This window comes from Onychomys torridus, chromosome 23 (genome assembly GCF_903995425.1).
Source record: "Onychomys torridus chromosome 23, mOncTor1.1, whole genome shotgun sequence".
NCBI lineage: Eukaryota > Metazoa > Chordata > Mammalia > Rodentia > Cricetidae > Onychomys > Onychomys torridus.
This window is the reverse complement of record NC_050465.1, coordinates 23,369,371-23,384,258: the sequence shown is the minus strand read 5'-3', so window position 1 is coordinate 23,384,258 and position 14,888 is coordinate 23,369,371. Positions and strand designations below refer to the sequence as shown.

Sequence of the window (14,888 nt, the reverse complement as noted above, 5' to 3'; positions counted from 1 at the left end):
TCTATTTCCCTCCTTGCCTCTCTTCCTGGCCACTAAAAGGTAAGTAGCCTCTTTTATCACACATCTCTGCTGTTGAAGCATTCTATCTACCCTTAGGCCCAAAGTGACCATGGAACTCTGAAACCATGAAATAAACATTTACACTTTTTATGCTGTTTACTTCAGATTTCTCATAACTGCAAAAGAAAGCTAACTGACACACACTGAAATTCAAAGGACAGTAAGAAATTGAAAATGAAGAATTTTGCATGCTAGTGAAGAACATGAAAGGAATAACACCAAATGGCCTTGACCCTAAACTCAGAAGATCATCCATCAAAGACTGAAGGCTACTTGCACTATCAGAAGCATGAGGAAAGGGAGCATTGGGGACATTCAACCAAGACTGAGACATCCAATCTTTGAATTAATTACTATGAAGGAGCCAACTCCACCCAGGGACTCTTCCAGCAGCTCCTGGCACTCTAAAAGTGAGAGCAGATGGCAAAGTTTGCATACATCTGGATGCTGATAAAAGGAAGGCAGTGAACACAAACCATAAGCCAGGAGAAGAACAGAGAGAATGTCTGAGGGACCCTGGTCCTGTAAGCAGTGGGGTCAGAAACAACTAACATTGCAACCAAAGGAAAGGAAAAGCTAACCTCCAGGACTTTAAGTCCAGACAACTGAAGGAGAGAGACTTAAAGGGAACAGAAATAAAATCAAGAAAGTGATTTATGAAGCAAAATGGCTTCTTAGGTAGAGGCACTTGCCTGCAGGCCTGATGACTTGAGTTCAATCCATGATTCCTACAAGGTGGCAGGAGAGAGCTAACACCAGAGAATTGTCATCTGACCTCTATGTATGTGCATGCCTACACACACACACACACACACACACACACACACACACACACACAAACACACACACACAAACACACACATACAGACACACACACATATGCACACACACATTCTCACAGACCACCACCACCACATTAGTAATAAATAATAATAACATCAATCCATAAACACATTTAATCATCCTGATTCCAGATATGGTAAATATTTGTTGTGTTCAATAGTCATGTGGCTGGGAACCTTTAACAACATCAACAAGCTGAAAGGAGAGCAATGGAGGAATTCTGAGGTGAGCAGATAGTAGAGGTGAGTAAGGAAGGTTTTGGAATTCATGTTCTTTAAAGGGATAATTAGTCCCTGGATATTGCTGGAAATGCAAATTTGGAGGCTGCACTCCAGGATGGATGAAACAGAAATTCTGTGAGGTCCAATCAGCAGGGCATTTCAACAAACTGATGCATGCTAAAGTTTGAGAACCACTGTTCTAAGGTAACACGAAGAAAAACCTATGAAGTAGAGGGGAAAAAAGTCAGTTCTAATGGAGGTTATTGAAGTTTTCACAGATGATGTGCCTGGACCTTAAAGGCTTCAAAATGTGGCCCCAACAGCATAAGCATCACCTGAAAAAATACTTAGGAAGATAAACTGTGGGAGCACCATTGAGAATGTGGTTATCTGTTGAATCAGAAATGCTGGGGATGAGAACCAGCATCCAGTCTTCATAAGCCCTGTAGGTAGCTTGTGCAACTCCTTGTTGGAAACAGAGGGACCACATTCCTGCTTTGATGTCCCAGCACAGGGGCAGTGTGCACACTCTCTAATCTCCATGAGTTTCCACGCTCCCAACATGTATTTTTATCATACACCCCATTGTTTGAGCAGTTATTTCCTTTCCTAGAAAAAGGAAGACTGTAATTAAAAAAACACCATGCTAAGCATGTCTTTAGCCTACATATACAGTGAAGCCAGAGGATTATTTTAAACAAAGAAATGATGTTTGCCACTAAGCAAGACAAAACTAGAGAACAGGCTTGGAGAACAAGTAGAACATGTTTTCAGTGATGCTAATTTTTTTTGAAATTTAAAGAGATCTAAAGTCTGGCCATTTGGGATGAACTATCCAGGAGACATTACAAACTCAGGTCTTGCAGAAGAAATTCCAGATGGGAAATTTGGATTTAGTCACCATCAATGTACACAGTGTTTTTATAAAAAAAAAAAAAAAAGTTGAATCTCAGAATTTACAAAGAGAAAAACATGCAGAGGACCAACAATAGAGACCTGGGAACCTGTTTGGGAGGTTTGGGTATGAGTAGAAAAAGTAGGAAGGAAAGGGATAAAGAAGAGGGGCAACCAGAGGAAAAGAAAGAATGGGGATGGAAATAGTTTTCAAGAAGTAGAGTACTATACTGTTACTTTATTTTTTAAAAGTAATTCACTACAGGAACTGAACAAAGACAACTGGTTTCAATAGCAGAAAGGTATGTCCTAGTAACTTGAATTGTCAATGATGCAGTCTGCTCTAGAGTCCCATAAGACAAAAGCCCTGAGGAAGGAACTGCTAGATCAGATTGGCCTGTGGGCATATCTGTAGAGTACAGTTACAGTCTTGATTGTAAACTGATGCAGGAGGGCCAAAGATGCGTAAGAATGCTAGCCAAACATGAGCCAGGAAGAAGGGGGCCAAACTAGGGGTACTCCTCCATGATTTCGGCTTCAAGTCTCTCTTCTCTGTCTTCCTCAATAATGGCTGGTGACCAGGAAGTATAAATCAAGGAAGTCTTTCTTCCTCTAGGTTGTTCTGGTCACAACAACAGAAAGTGAACTGGAAAAGAACCCTTTATCTAACCCTGAGTAGCCACCGACTGAAACCAAAGAAGCATATATAGAACCAAGGATGAGCATCAATTTTGACCCAAGGAAGTGTGAGGTGAACAGGAGAAAACACTTGTAATGAGGACAGAGCTACACATGGAGGGTCCTGGAAACAGTGGTTGTCTTAGGGTTACTGTCTCTGCAATGAAACACCATGAACAAAGCATTGGGGAGGACAGGGTTTATTTGGCTTACACTTCTACATCATAGTCCATCACTGAAGGAAGTTGGGCAGGAACTTGGAGGCAGGAGCTGATGTAGAGGCCATAGAGGGATGCTGCTCACTGGCATGCTTCTCGTGGCTTATTCAGCCTGCTTTCTTACAGAACCCAGGATGACCAGCAAAAGGATGGCCCTACCCACAATGGGCTGGGCCCTCCCTCCATCAATCACTAATTAAGAAAATGCCCTACAGCTGAATCTTATGGGGGGCCTTTTCTCAACTGAGGGTCCCTCCTTTCAGATGATTCTAGGTTGTATTACGTCAATATAAAACTATCCAGCATGGTAACCTTTAGATGGGACAATTCAGAGACCCATGAGCTGGTATTATTTAGGGAGTCTTCAAAGTTTATTTATATATACTAAGAAGGAAAAAAAACCCATCCAAGCCTGGTACACATGGATTCAAAATCCATCTCTTAGCATGTTCTATGAGATAGACCCTGTGCTACTGCTACCTGTGCTACTGCTAATGATCCAAAGAAAGGGAAGACACATCTTCTGCCTTAAGGAGCCTGCAGCTTACTGGGGAAAACAGATGACTACCACAATACAGAAATGAAAATCCAATTGTTAAAACATGATGAAAGGGAAGAGGACAGAGAATTGGGCAATCTATATTGCCTTGGGGATGCTGTTCATTTGGGTTTCATTTTATTTCAACATATATTAAGAGGGTATTTACTAAGTACTAGGAGCCTATAATACACAAATTCCTAACTGCCTTTATCACCATAAATTCTACAAGGTAAAGGCAGGAAATAAAACAAATGAATGCATAATATGGCAGACAGCAGAAAGAGAAAAAGACAAAACACAGCGGGGGGGGGGGGGGCGCTAGATGTTTACAGGAGGGGGACCCTGATGTTTATGAACAAGGTGACTATCATCAATCCCGGGATTAGGAAGACAATGCAATGGCATCTTTGAAACACTGTGATGTAATAGAGTACCAAGAAAGAATCACACAGCCAACAAGAACAGCTTTCAAAAGTAATGGGGCTGGAGAGTTGGCTCAGTGGTTAAGAGCACTGTCTGCTCTTCCAGAGGACCCAAGTTCGATTCTCAGCACCCACATGGCAGCTCACAACCTTCCATAACTCCAGTTCCGGGGGATCCAATACCTTCTTCTGGCCTCTGAGGGCACCAGGCGTGGACATGGTGCATAAACATACATATAGGTAAAATACCCAAATACATAAATTAAAATTTTAAGGAAAATGTGAGAGTAAAATGAGCAGAATTTCAGATTAAGAAAAAACTTACTTTGATATGTGCATCATTTCTCTTGCAGAATACAGCTTTCTACTCTGGATTGAGTTCCCCTCGCCTGGAGAGTTCCTTAAAACCATCTTTAAAAGATCTTTCTTCTTTAAAAGGTTGTCTTTATTTGAATTTGTTTTGCTGCGGGCAAAGGCCAGGCAGATTAGCACAGTTCACTGAGTAAAACTGAGCTGTTCTCTTAGCCGACTGTCTTTGCCACCACATCACAATGTCAGATATCCAGGTTCTCCACTGTGTTCACAAACTCTTGGTTGATCCCTATGACACCAGAATGATGAAGATTCTAGTAGAAAGTGGTTTTCTACCCCACTTAAATTAAAACCAGACGTGACTCAATTGGGAATTAAATTAAATGTCCATTTTGGTAAGGATTGGCACTTGAAGGGTAGCAATCTCTGCATATTTCCAGATATTGATAGAATGTTCTACTATACTTGAAGTAGGGTTCATCCCACTTCTCTCTCAATGTGTTAGAGTCTCATAGGCTATTGTGAATACAATGAGTTGTTTTTTCTTTTTCTAATTTTTTTAAAACATGTTTTTGTATTAACTGTGATATTTTATAATTAGCTTTCTATGTATGAAATCACAGGAATGGCAAACACTGGCAAACGTATAAAAACGTTTTAATGTTTTTGCTACATAGTGTATTTGCTGCTAAATTGATAAAATAAGTTTTACTACATTTGATCATATTTTACGTAAGTTATTTGAGCTCTTCTTTCCTAAATTTGTAGCATTCATCTTGATTTTGCTTATTAATTCAACAAAACTCCAAAATTACTGAACACTCAATATGACAGACACTCTTATTCAATTATTTAAGTTGAAAATGTTTTAATATTTTTGTTACATAGTGTATTTGCTGCTAAATTGTTAAAATAACTTTTACTACATTTGATCATATTTTATATAAGTGAATTTTCAAAAAAAAATGAAAAATTTTTCAGGAGCTTTTTCAATTTGGAAATCATACAGGGAATGATCCTTTTAATTTATTAATATAAGAACTATGTGTCAGATTTTGCAATATTGAATCCCACTTCATTGCTAGACATTATGCTTATGATTAACATAACATACTCTCCTTGTTTGTAATCTCTCATTCTTCCAAAGCATGGCTGGGTTATATTTGCAAATAATTAGAATTTCAGCTGTCCACATATAACATGCATTGCCATTCCAGAGTCTCAATGTTCACACTAGTATCCGGAGACCTCATTTGTTTGCCTGTCTTCACTGTCCTTTGAAACAAGTGTGAGTCTGTGTGCCTTTACCCCTAGACTCTACTACAGATCTCCTCAAATCTTCTACCTTTTCTTGCATACATTCTGATAATCTTTAGTTTAATGGGGAATAATCCATTCTTCCACCTTCTCAATGTGTTTCTATCAAAATGCATGTATTTTACTTTCTCATACTTCCATTTTTAAGTCAAAGATTATTCAATTTTTCCTTCTTGTTTAGTAATTGAGCTTAAGATCATGTGGAGCCTACTGGTTACTGATGTAAGGGAACACTGACAGCAATAAAGGTGGCCAAGGACACAAAGAAGAGTATTTGGGAAAGGGTTAGCTGATCCATGTGAGGGTGACCAGGTGAACCCCTCTTCCAGATCTGCAAGGAAGTAGAAATGACTGGAGTAGCAAGACAACAGTACTGTAAGTCATCTGAGGAAAACTGCCAAGTAAAAAGTGCATTACTGTTGAAGTTCAGGCGACTCCTAGATCGTAAATGTGCACCGAGACGTAAAATCAAGGAAAGAATGAAGTATTAGAATGATGGGGAGGAACCAAGGAACTAGGAGGAGGAGAGAAGGAGCACAGAGCACAAATGTTAGCATCTCAGTTGAGAGATGGAATGAATGTGACACTTGTGAGGCAGATGTGAGGTCATCTCCACCACAGGGAAGAAGCCTCCCAGAATTTCTGATTGTACCCTTCCAGAGGAGAAGCAGGATTTCTGATTGTACCCCCTTTTTCCGGAGAAGGATCAGAATTTCTGATTGCACCCTGTTATCTGTGCAGGGGGATAATGGGACTAAGATCCAGGTTTCTCTGGATTTTCAGGGGATGCACACTGATCAGAAGGAACACATTTGAAAGCAGATTTTCCCCATTTACCAATTACTCCTTCAGCAGCTAGTGAATATGTGGGAAGTCAATAAACACGATGTTCATCTTGGAAGTTTTACACACACACACACACACACACACACACACACACAGTCCAAATAATTAGAAGGCTCATATTAAAATGTTCTCCCATGAATTCTACCCTGTAAGTCATCAAATTAGCAGCCATCTTTATTAGAGGGAGGGCAATGTTCCTTTCATAAAGTGATTACCAGAATATTACCCCTGGCTTTGTTCTTCTGTGTACCTGAGAAATATCTAATATAATGTATAAATATATTGTTCATTGCTACTTTCAGTAATTCTGCCAATCTGAAACTTTGACCTTCTATTTCAACATCCCCTAGTGATCTCCAATTAACGAATATAATTCAAATGCTTTCCAAGATTCCTTTTTTCTCTTGACACTAAAACTGTTCAAAATAGTTTCAAGATACATCTCCGCTACTCGCAGCTTGCTAACCTTCGAAACACCAATCACTCTTGGTGAAGATAAATTTGAAATCCAACCTCAGTTTACTAAGCGGGGTCAAAGGAGAAAACTTAATTAGCACTACTTAAAGGAAAAACTGAATGTATAAACACTAAAACAGTTCCACAAACTCCTGGAGATTAGATTCAAAGCAGCTAGTGATCCCACAACCTTGGTTACCAATGGCTTTTTCCCCAAGACAGTTTCAAAGAGACCTTTTTTGGCCACACTGGATTATAACAGTGTGTTAACATGATAAACAAATGCAGAAGCTGTTAAACCTAATGATTAAACTCAGCACTGTGTGCTTTAAAAAAATGATGCTGGTGCTATTCCCCAAGTGATTTCACTTGTGATAGGGAAGAGTAGCACCCTTCCAAAGATGCTTGCATCCTTTTCCCTAAAAACTATGAATGTTGCTTTAACATGTGCGCGCGCGCGCGCGCGCGCACACGCGCGCGCACACACACACACACACACACACACACACACACACGCACAACTTTGGAGATATGGTAAGATACTTGCAATGAGGAGCATGTCTGGGAAAATCTTGTGGAACCCATAGGTCCTTAAGTGGCTATGTTCAGAGGACACGGCTAAAACACAGGGGTCTAGAAGAAGGGACCTTGCTGGTTGTGCAAGTAGAGTAAGAGGCCACAAGCCAAGAAATGCAGGTGGCTTCTAGAAACTAGAAGAGCCAAGAGATTGAGGCTCCTCTGGGGATGCTGGAACGGATGTGGCTGGGACACACTTGGACACTGTGAGTGCACTGCAGCCTCCTCTAGGTCACAGAACGCTAAGACAGCGCTTGCACTGTCAAGTGGCCATGACAACATTAGGACATTAACAGGGCTCCAGAGCAGGCAAGATAAGCAGGGATATCTAGTACACTGTACAAACACAGCACCACAGAATTTATAAAGGGTCAAGAAATAGAAACATTTACCAAATAATCACATTGATCTTTTCTGAGGAAGGAATCCATGAACAGTAAATTGTCTTAGAATAGTAGTTATCAGACGTGGGTGCTGTGTCTAAGGTTCATGGTAGACAAGAAAGTAATTTGTAATCTATCTTTTAGACTAAAGAGCTCTTGCTGTCCCATCACTTCTGTGTATGTAGCACCAAGGAAAATAACTCTCTAAAACAGTGGTGAGTAGTCATAGCCCTACAGGGACAAAATGCACCTAATAAAACAGCTAATCACTTTAAGATGAAAAACGTGATTTCTCCCAAGTTTATCCATGGGCATAAATATCTGATTTCATGGACCAATTACTCTGATAAGCCTTTACTACATACCAACTTGAAAAGCTGGTTACAAATCTCAGGCATCCTTTATGTTTAAAAATCATCAGTAAAATACAGCATCCTTCTCAACTTAAATACTGAATGACTGAATTCATATTGCTATTATATAAATCAATATGAAAAGCATCTGAGAAAAATGATTTCTCCTAAAATCCTATGTACTGTGAGGACAACTATAATAATTAAGGGTGCAAAGAAAATAATAAACTTTATGTAGAATACTTGTCAATATATAGCAAAAATAAAATAACAGAGCCATAATGTTCACAAGCATCACTTAATAGAGCTTGAGTCTTATTTGGAAAAATTGTTCTATTTCAGAATTCCTACCACAGACTCCCTTCAGATATCAAGTACAGAGCATGTATCAGTCTCAGAACTGGCATTTCCCACATCTACAGCTTTCAGAACACTGTTCTCCCTACCTGCTCCATGAGCCTCCTTCTGTGCACTCAGGAGTAGTCTGTACCCCAAGACAGCTATTTACTCTCCCCCCATGTTAAGCCTTCTCCTCTACAAAAGAGCCCTGTACTCACAGGTTCAACAGCTAATCTGTAATTGATGAGCCCAGATACTTGCATCTCGATACATCTCTCCATGGCTTCTGACCCAGACCTACTGTGGGATGTCTTTCTGTATGCTAGGAATATGTGTGGCTCCCATTGGATAATAAATAAAGCTGTTTGGGCCTATGTCAAGAAAGCTTACAGCCAGGTGGGAAATTCAAGCAGAGATACAGGGAGAAGAAGGGTGGAGTCAGGAGAGACTAGAGCTGGTCGCCCAAGGAGCAACAAAATGCCAACAGACTGGTAATGCCACAGCCACGTGGCAACACATAGATTAATAGGAATGGGTTAATTTAAGATGAAAGAGCTAGCTAGCAAGAAGCTGAGGCCATAGGTCATACAGTTTGTAGTTAATATAAGCCTCTGAGTGATTATTTTATAAAAGGCTGTGGGGGGGGGGGGGTGGGGGAGGCAGGACTGAGAAATCTCTGGTTACACAGGCCCTTCACACATTCCCTAGGTCCTTAGTCTCTGCACCAATACCAGCTATGTTGGCTTTCCACTCTGATCCTAAGACAGTGAGTGGCTCTACTGGCATGAGATGCAGGGCACCTCCTCCTGAACCTCTTTGGATTCTGTCAGCCCCTCTGATACCACTGCAGGAGCTGAGATCATCTACCTTATCAAGCCCTGGCAATTTTTAATCTCTGCACAAAATGACATGCAAAGCTTCACTCACTTTATTAGCTATAGGACAATGTCCAACTAGCTGAACACAGTGCACAAGGTCTTTGTTCATGGAGACTAATCCCAATGTTCTACTTTACTAACTGGTCTCTGTAGTTATTAATATAACAAACAATATAGAGGACATTCTGTGTACAAGGCTCTATAGAAATAATAGTAATCTTATTACAGGCTTTAAAATGTAGTGAGGAGTCAAATGCTGCATTATGCACGATTTTTCATGGGCTTTCAGACTACAGGGCCCTGAGAGCCTAGTCGAGGAAATCAAGGGAATTTCCCTAACAAGTGGCGTCAAAGCTAAAACCTTTGGGCAATTCATGTTTCTAAAGCAGGCAAAAGATAAAGACGGAGAAGAAGAGGGAAGAACATTTCAAACAGAAGGGACAGTAAGTACAGGGGCCCTTAGGCCAGACCTCAAATAAAGCTGGCAACTTCAGAACACAGGGGTGTACAGGCAGACCGTGGGCAGAAGGACTGAGGAACCACAGGAGGCCAGAATCTAAGGATTTGAGGCCTTAGGACTTTTCCCTTGTCCCAACCTGTAGGTAATGGGAGAGACAAAAAGTTAAGAAAAGAAGGGTGGAGGTATCCACAGGATCCAGCTTACAGTGAGAGAAGAAGGAGCTAGCGGTACTGTGGCCCCAGCATGAAGTCATATCAAAAGCAGGTCTGATGGAGCCTCCTCAGCTGGGAGGCCAAGGCGGGGAACAATAGTTAGAGTTGAAGCAGTGACAAACAAAAAATACACAGACTTTAGATAGACTTCTTAATAAAAAACAATGGCCTTCCATGACCGACTGCCCAAGACAGGAAGAAGGGAGATAGCAAGATGGTCCCCACGGCTCCAACTGTGCAGCTGACACACAAAGCGTTTACCACACTTCAAGCATCTTCATCCCTGCAGGAGAGAATCTTGGATGGTGTCAATTCTGTAACTTTAAGTTTTTCAAAATTCCTTGTAGAGGAATCTCCAAAGCAAAATAGGAGTGCTCATTCCAGAAATGGCCTAACAGTTACTAAAAACACAATGCATAAATTCCCTTCTTAAACTGCTCACAAAACACCCCATTTATATAATATCTACCCAGAGGCCAAGACATTATAAACATTTCCATTTCCTCATTTAATCCTCAAAACTTCACGACCAAATGATTTTATCTATTTCTCCTATTCCCAAGAAAGAAAATGGAAGTTTAAGAAGGTAAGTGATTTGTTGAAACTGGTGTGGACAATCAACTGTTAAGGCCTATCTGTTTAATTCTAGGCACACAGCCTATGCTTGCTTCAAATATCAAAAAAACATCATCCTGAAACATACACACACACACACACACACACACACACACACACACACACACACACTGTTAAAGAGAAAGAACATTTACCCTGGGATAAAGACAAAGACATGACTGGACACTCGAGATCTAAGCTGTCTGTCTCTGTGTGGCTCTCTAACCGTTCTTCCTTCTCTCCCTCCTTCCCTCCCTCCAGCCATCCCCCCTTCCCTACATAGTCTGGTCTAAGTTTTCTATACAGCCGTATATTGCACTAAATGATTATAATTGTGTTAGACACTGTCTTAGAGGGATGTAAGTGACACTTCATCACACACACAGACATCAGCAGGAAAGTGATTCCAGTCTTGAACATTCTATAAATGATCTACTGTATGCATAAGGCTGTAAGCTGAGGAAGTGAAACAGCACTTAACTTTAGCAAAGGTTGAAGTATACACATCTGGTTCCTCGGGCTTTTCACTATGGAGGAAAAGCCTCAGCAGTCTCTGAATGCTCCAGTGTCAGTCCTCAAATAACAATAGGGATCTTTCAAAGAGACAGCAGACCAACCTAAAGGACCCAACTGTCCAAACGACAACGAGGCAACTTGAGCAGAAAAATAATGATGGAAATGGCTTAAAATACACTGAATGAAATAAAGAACCTTAGATTCACAGGGAAGTAAAAGAAAGAAAGAAGTAAATGGGAAATCGGTGGAAGCTAGTACATTTGCAATTTTGAACTGTCTCTTTTCTAGACTTTAATCAAAAGGAAAAAAAATAACTTAACTTCACAGTGGTAAAACCTGACAAGGTATATGCACCAAAGAATCAGAGTTACATATAATCAAACCTGGGGCAAAGCAGAGCCATGTGCCAATTTATGGAGGGCCATGAGGGCAAAGAGAAAGTAGTCACTTCTGGGAGAGCTCCTCAGAGATCCATGACCTGAATCTCCATTGTAAAGAAACAGCCAAGATTCCAAACTAGAGAACATGGGCATCAGAAATAGCCTGTCACCAAATAAGCCCACGGCTAAGTTTTCAAATGAAAGAGTATAGGTTTAGGTCTAAAGGGACATTAAAATATCCCTAACATTGCCATTGCAATCTTGGTAACAAAAAGGTAATCATACTGATCAAAAGTAAATGCCTTCAGTGTGCAGTGCACACTACTGTTAAAAACTCTTTGGTGAGGGATCCAAATCAAACAAAAGCTTCTAGGAAGAGGAGCTGAGACCTGGAGAGAGAAGATGGGTTCTGATTCTGGAGCCTCCTGTCCACAGTGCAAAGCCCTTGTGTCTGCTCTAGGATTAAGTGCTGATCTTTAGCAGTTCCTTCAATCAAGCCAATAGGAGCATCAAGAGCTTGTTCATCTTCTCAGAGTCTGGTGACCTTCTCCACCAGGGAGTGACCACAGTTATAGCAGACAATGGATGCTGCCTCTACGGGGCTCTTCTGTAGGGCAGCTTGAATGCATGAATCATCTGAAGCCTTCACACGAAGTTCTTCAATGAGAAGTGTTTGCTGTGGTGTGTACTTTCAGCAGTTAAGGATCTAGGTGTAGTATAAAGATCAACATAAAACAGGCTTCATAGATACAGGGCCTGTCCCATCCTTGAGTTTCACCTGGCTTCTGTCAATGGTCAGCAGCTTCAGGAAGAGAGAGTGTGTGTTTCTTTCACTGGACTTACATTCACATCCCCATTCATTCACCTAGAATTGGCAGGATACCACAGAGAGGGCTGGCAGCTAAACAAGTTGGGTGCAAAGAGTAACTCGCTTATAAACCATTAGCAAGTACAGGCAAACGATGTGAAAATATGTACTAAAATTACTTATTAAAAAGTAGTACTCTTCATTAAAGCGCACATGAATTCCTCAGTTATTACAGGACTCCCCAGAAAAGTTCATTAATGTAAAATAAAAAAAGTTTATCCTCTAGTGAACATCATAGGACAGTGAAATTTAATTTTTTAGGTTCAAAGTAACAAATGCCTAAATATTTAATTGATTATTCAGTGATAGTAAATGCCATTTATATTAATAGGAGCTGAATAAAATAAGATCCCTTAGTTCTCCTCTTTCATGGTGTTTTGATTATGGAGAGGAATGACGTCACTCAGAATGAACTAGTCTCTCGCTAAGAATTATGTATTTATTTATATTCAGTATAATTTTCTAGGCACATATACATAACAATGTGTACATACACAATTCTGGTTTTGTTATTATTTTTAAGCTACCAGGTAAGAGGCTACGTTTCTTCAGATTATTAAGGATTCTATGGAAAAAAATGACTATTCCATAATCTATAGGTGGAAAAACCTCCTTAAGATGCTATGATAATATGACAATGGGAGATATATCTCATTCACTCCATTAAACATGGTAAAAATATACATTATATCCTAAAGCCTCCAGATGAGCCTATTCTCAATATAATTAGCAACTAATAGCATATACAGACATAAAGCAGAGCTAATCCTTCCTCTAAACATTTAGTTACGTTCCAGAAGCAATGAATAATGTCAAATTTGGGGCAGAGTAAAGCACACAGCCAGACACTTTTGAGCAGGAATGATGAACTACAGAATGAGCCAGCAGACAGAGACCAACAACGTAAACTGACTTTCCAGAAAACCCACAAAACTGTTTGAGAGAAACAAATCCTTGCATATAGTCACAATGCAAGCGTACACTGGAAAGAACCGTAGCAAAGGAACTGAAAAGTTTTACATTGTTCATCTGAGCCGAGTTTTCTTCTTCCAGGAGGGATGATTCAACCGCAAAATGAAAAAACAAAACAAAATACTCAATTTACATTAGTGTGAAAATATAGCTCCAGGGATGAAATGACAATTTAATAAATATCAACCTATCTCTGAAAATGAAAAAGATGTTGAAAGAACCCTACTGTTCGGGCCACGTGCAGGGCAATTTCATTTCTAAAACTCCAGTGTTGTATAACTGAAGTGTATTCCAGCGGATCTGAACATCAAGTTACATAATCATCAAAGTATCGCACCCTGTTCTGCTTGTTCAGCAAAGAACACGACAGGCCTCGGGTGGTAGCAACAGAAGACTATCCACTTAAAGCAACATAATATTTTCATTGTAGTAGAAAACACTTTTAAGGTTGCAGATGTTCAATATTGTATTCCAAAATTAAGAAAAAGTAAGCAGTCTTTTAGAAATCAAAATATTAAAAATACCTAGTCTTTTAGTTGTTTTTATCATTTAAAAATAAAAAAGCCTACTCAACTAAGTATTTGTGGTATTTTTAGAGTTTTCCAGAGGCATATTATCAAATTTATGTACCTTTCTTCCCAGAGAATGGTAAAAATCCTGTTGGATATTCAGCTGCACTTTATAGAAATTTTGATAGCTATTGTCTTGTGGAAATAGTCACAAAACAGCAACTCTATTTTTTGATTTAAATTTAAGGCATCTGAAAATCGGAGGAATAGCAAAATAATAAAAATAATAATAATTTTTAAAAAGCCCATATCTAAAGTCTACAAATGAGTGAATAACCATGAGGGATACTCAGTCTGGACTAAATGTACCATCTCTTTAACATGGCTTCGGCAGGAGTGAACAAGCACAAGTATCAGATGATTTAAACAATCTGGGGAAAAAAATAGAAGCAAGGAGATGGAAATGAACTCAGCACCACCTTCTATCACTAACAGAGCTAGAAACCAGTAATGGCCTCCTTCACAGCTTGTTTAAAAGGCCAATGCATACAAAAATAAAGGCTGCAGACCTGCATTCCTTAATATTCCTAAAAACATGAGATGACATCAATAAAGTCTGCACCAGAGTGTGGAAGACCCTATAACTGGAGACAATGGTGCTCTGTATTTAAGCTAAGAAGGAAGCTTAAAACAACAAGGGCAATCTACCCAAATTGTCATCTGAGAGTTGTTCACTGTGAACTGAAACTGTACCAGACAGTGATAATCACCTTGGCTTAAAACTGTGGCACCACCTCTGGGCTTCTTTTCTTCTCCAGTTTGCCCCTAGAATAGAGAAAATGTGGTTTAGATCATTACTCACAGATAACTGCTTGTACTCACTACTTTCCCTGCTACCAAGCTAAAATGCCCGGATGAAGGCAACTACTAAAGGAGTCAACATGGAGACGGCATCACAGCAGGATCTTGGGGAAGCAGGTCAAACCACATCTACAGTCAGGAGTCAGAGAACAGGGAAT

At 39.9% G+C, this 14,888-nt stretch overlaps 1 protein-coding gene across 1 annotated transcript in view; it reads right to left on the bottom strand.

Annotated features, from left to right (window-relative positions):
- Window positions 1-14,888, bottom strand: part of LOC118573411 (lethal(3)malignant brain tumor-like protein 4) — a 317,599-nt gene that overhangs the window by 206,273 nt on the left and 96,438 nt on the right. The window contains exon 3 of the mRNA XM_036173702.1: window positions 14,640-14,694. Coding sequence (XP_036029595.1) covers window positions 14,640-14,694 — 55 coding nt within the window. The remainder of the gene's footprint in view (window positions 1-14,639; window positions 14,695-14,888) is intronic.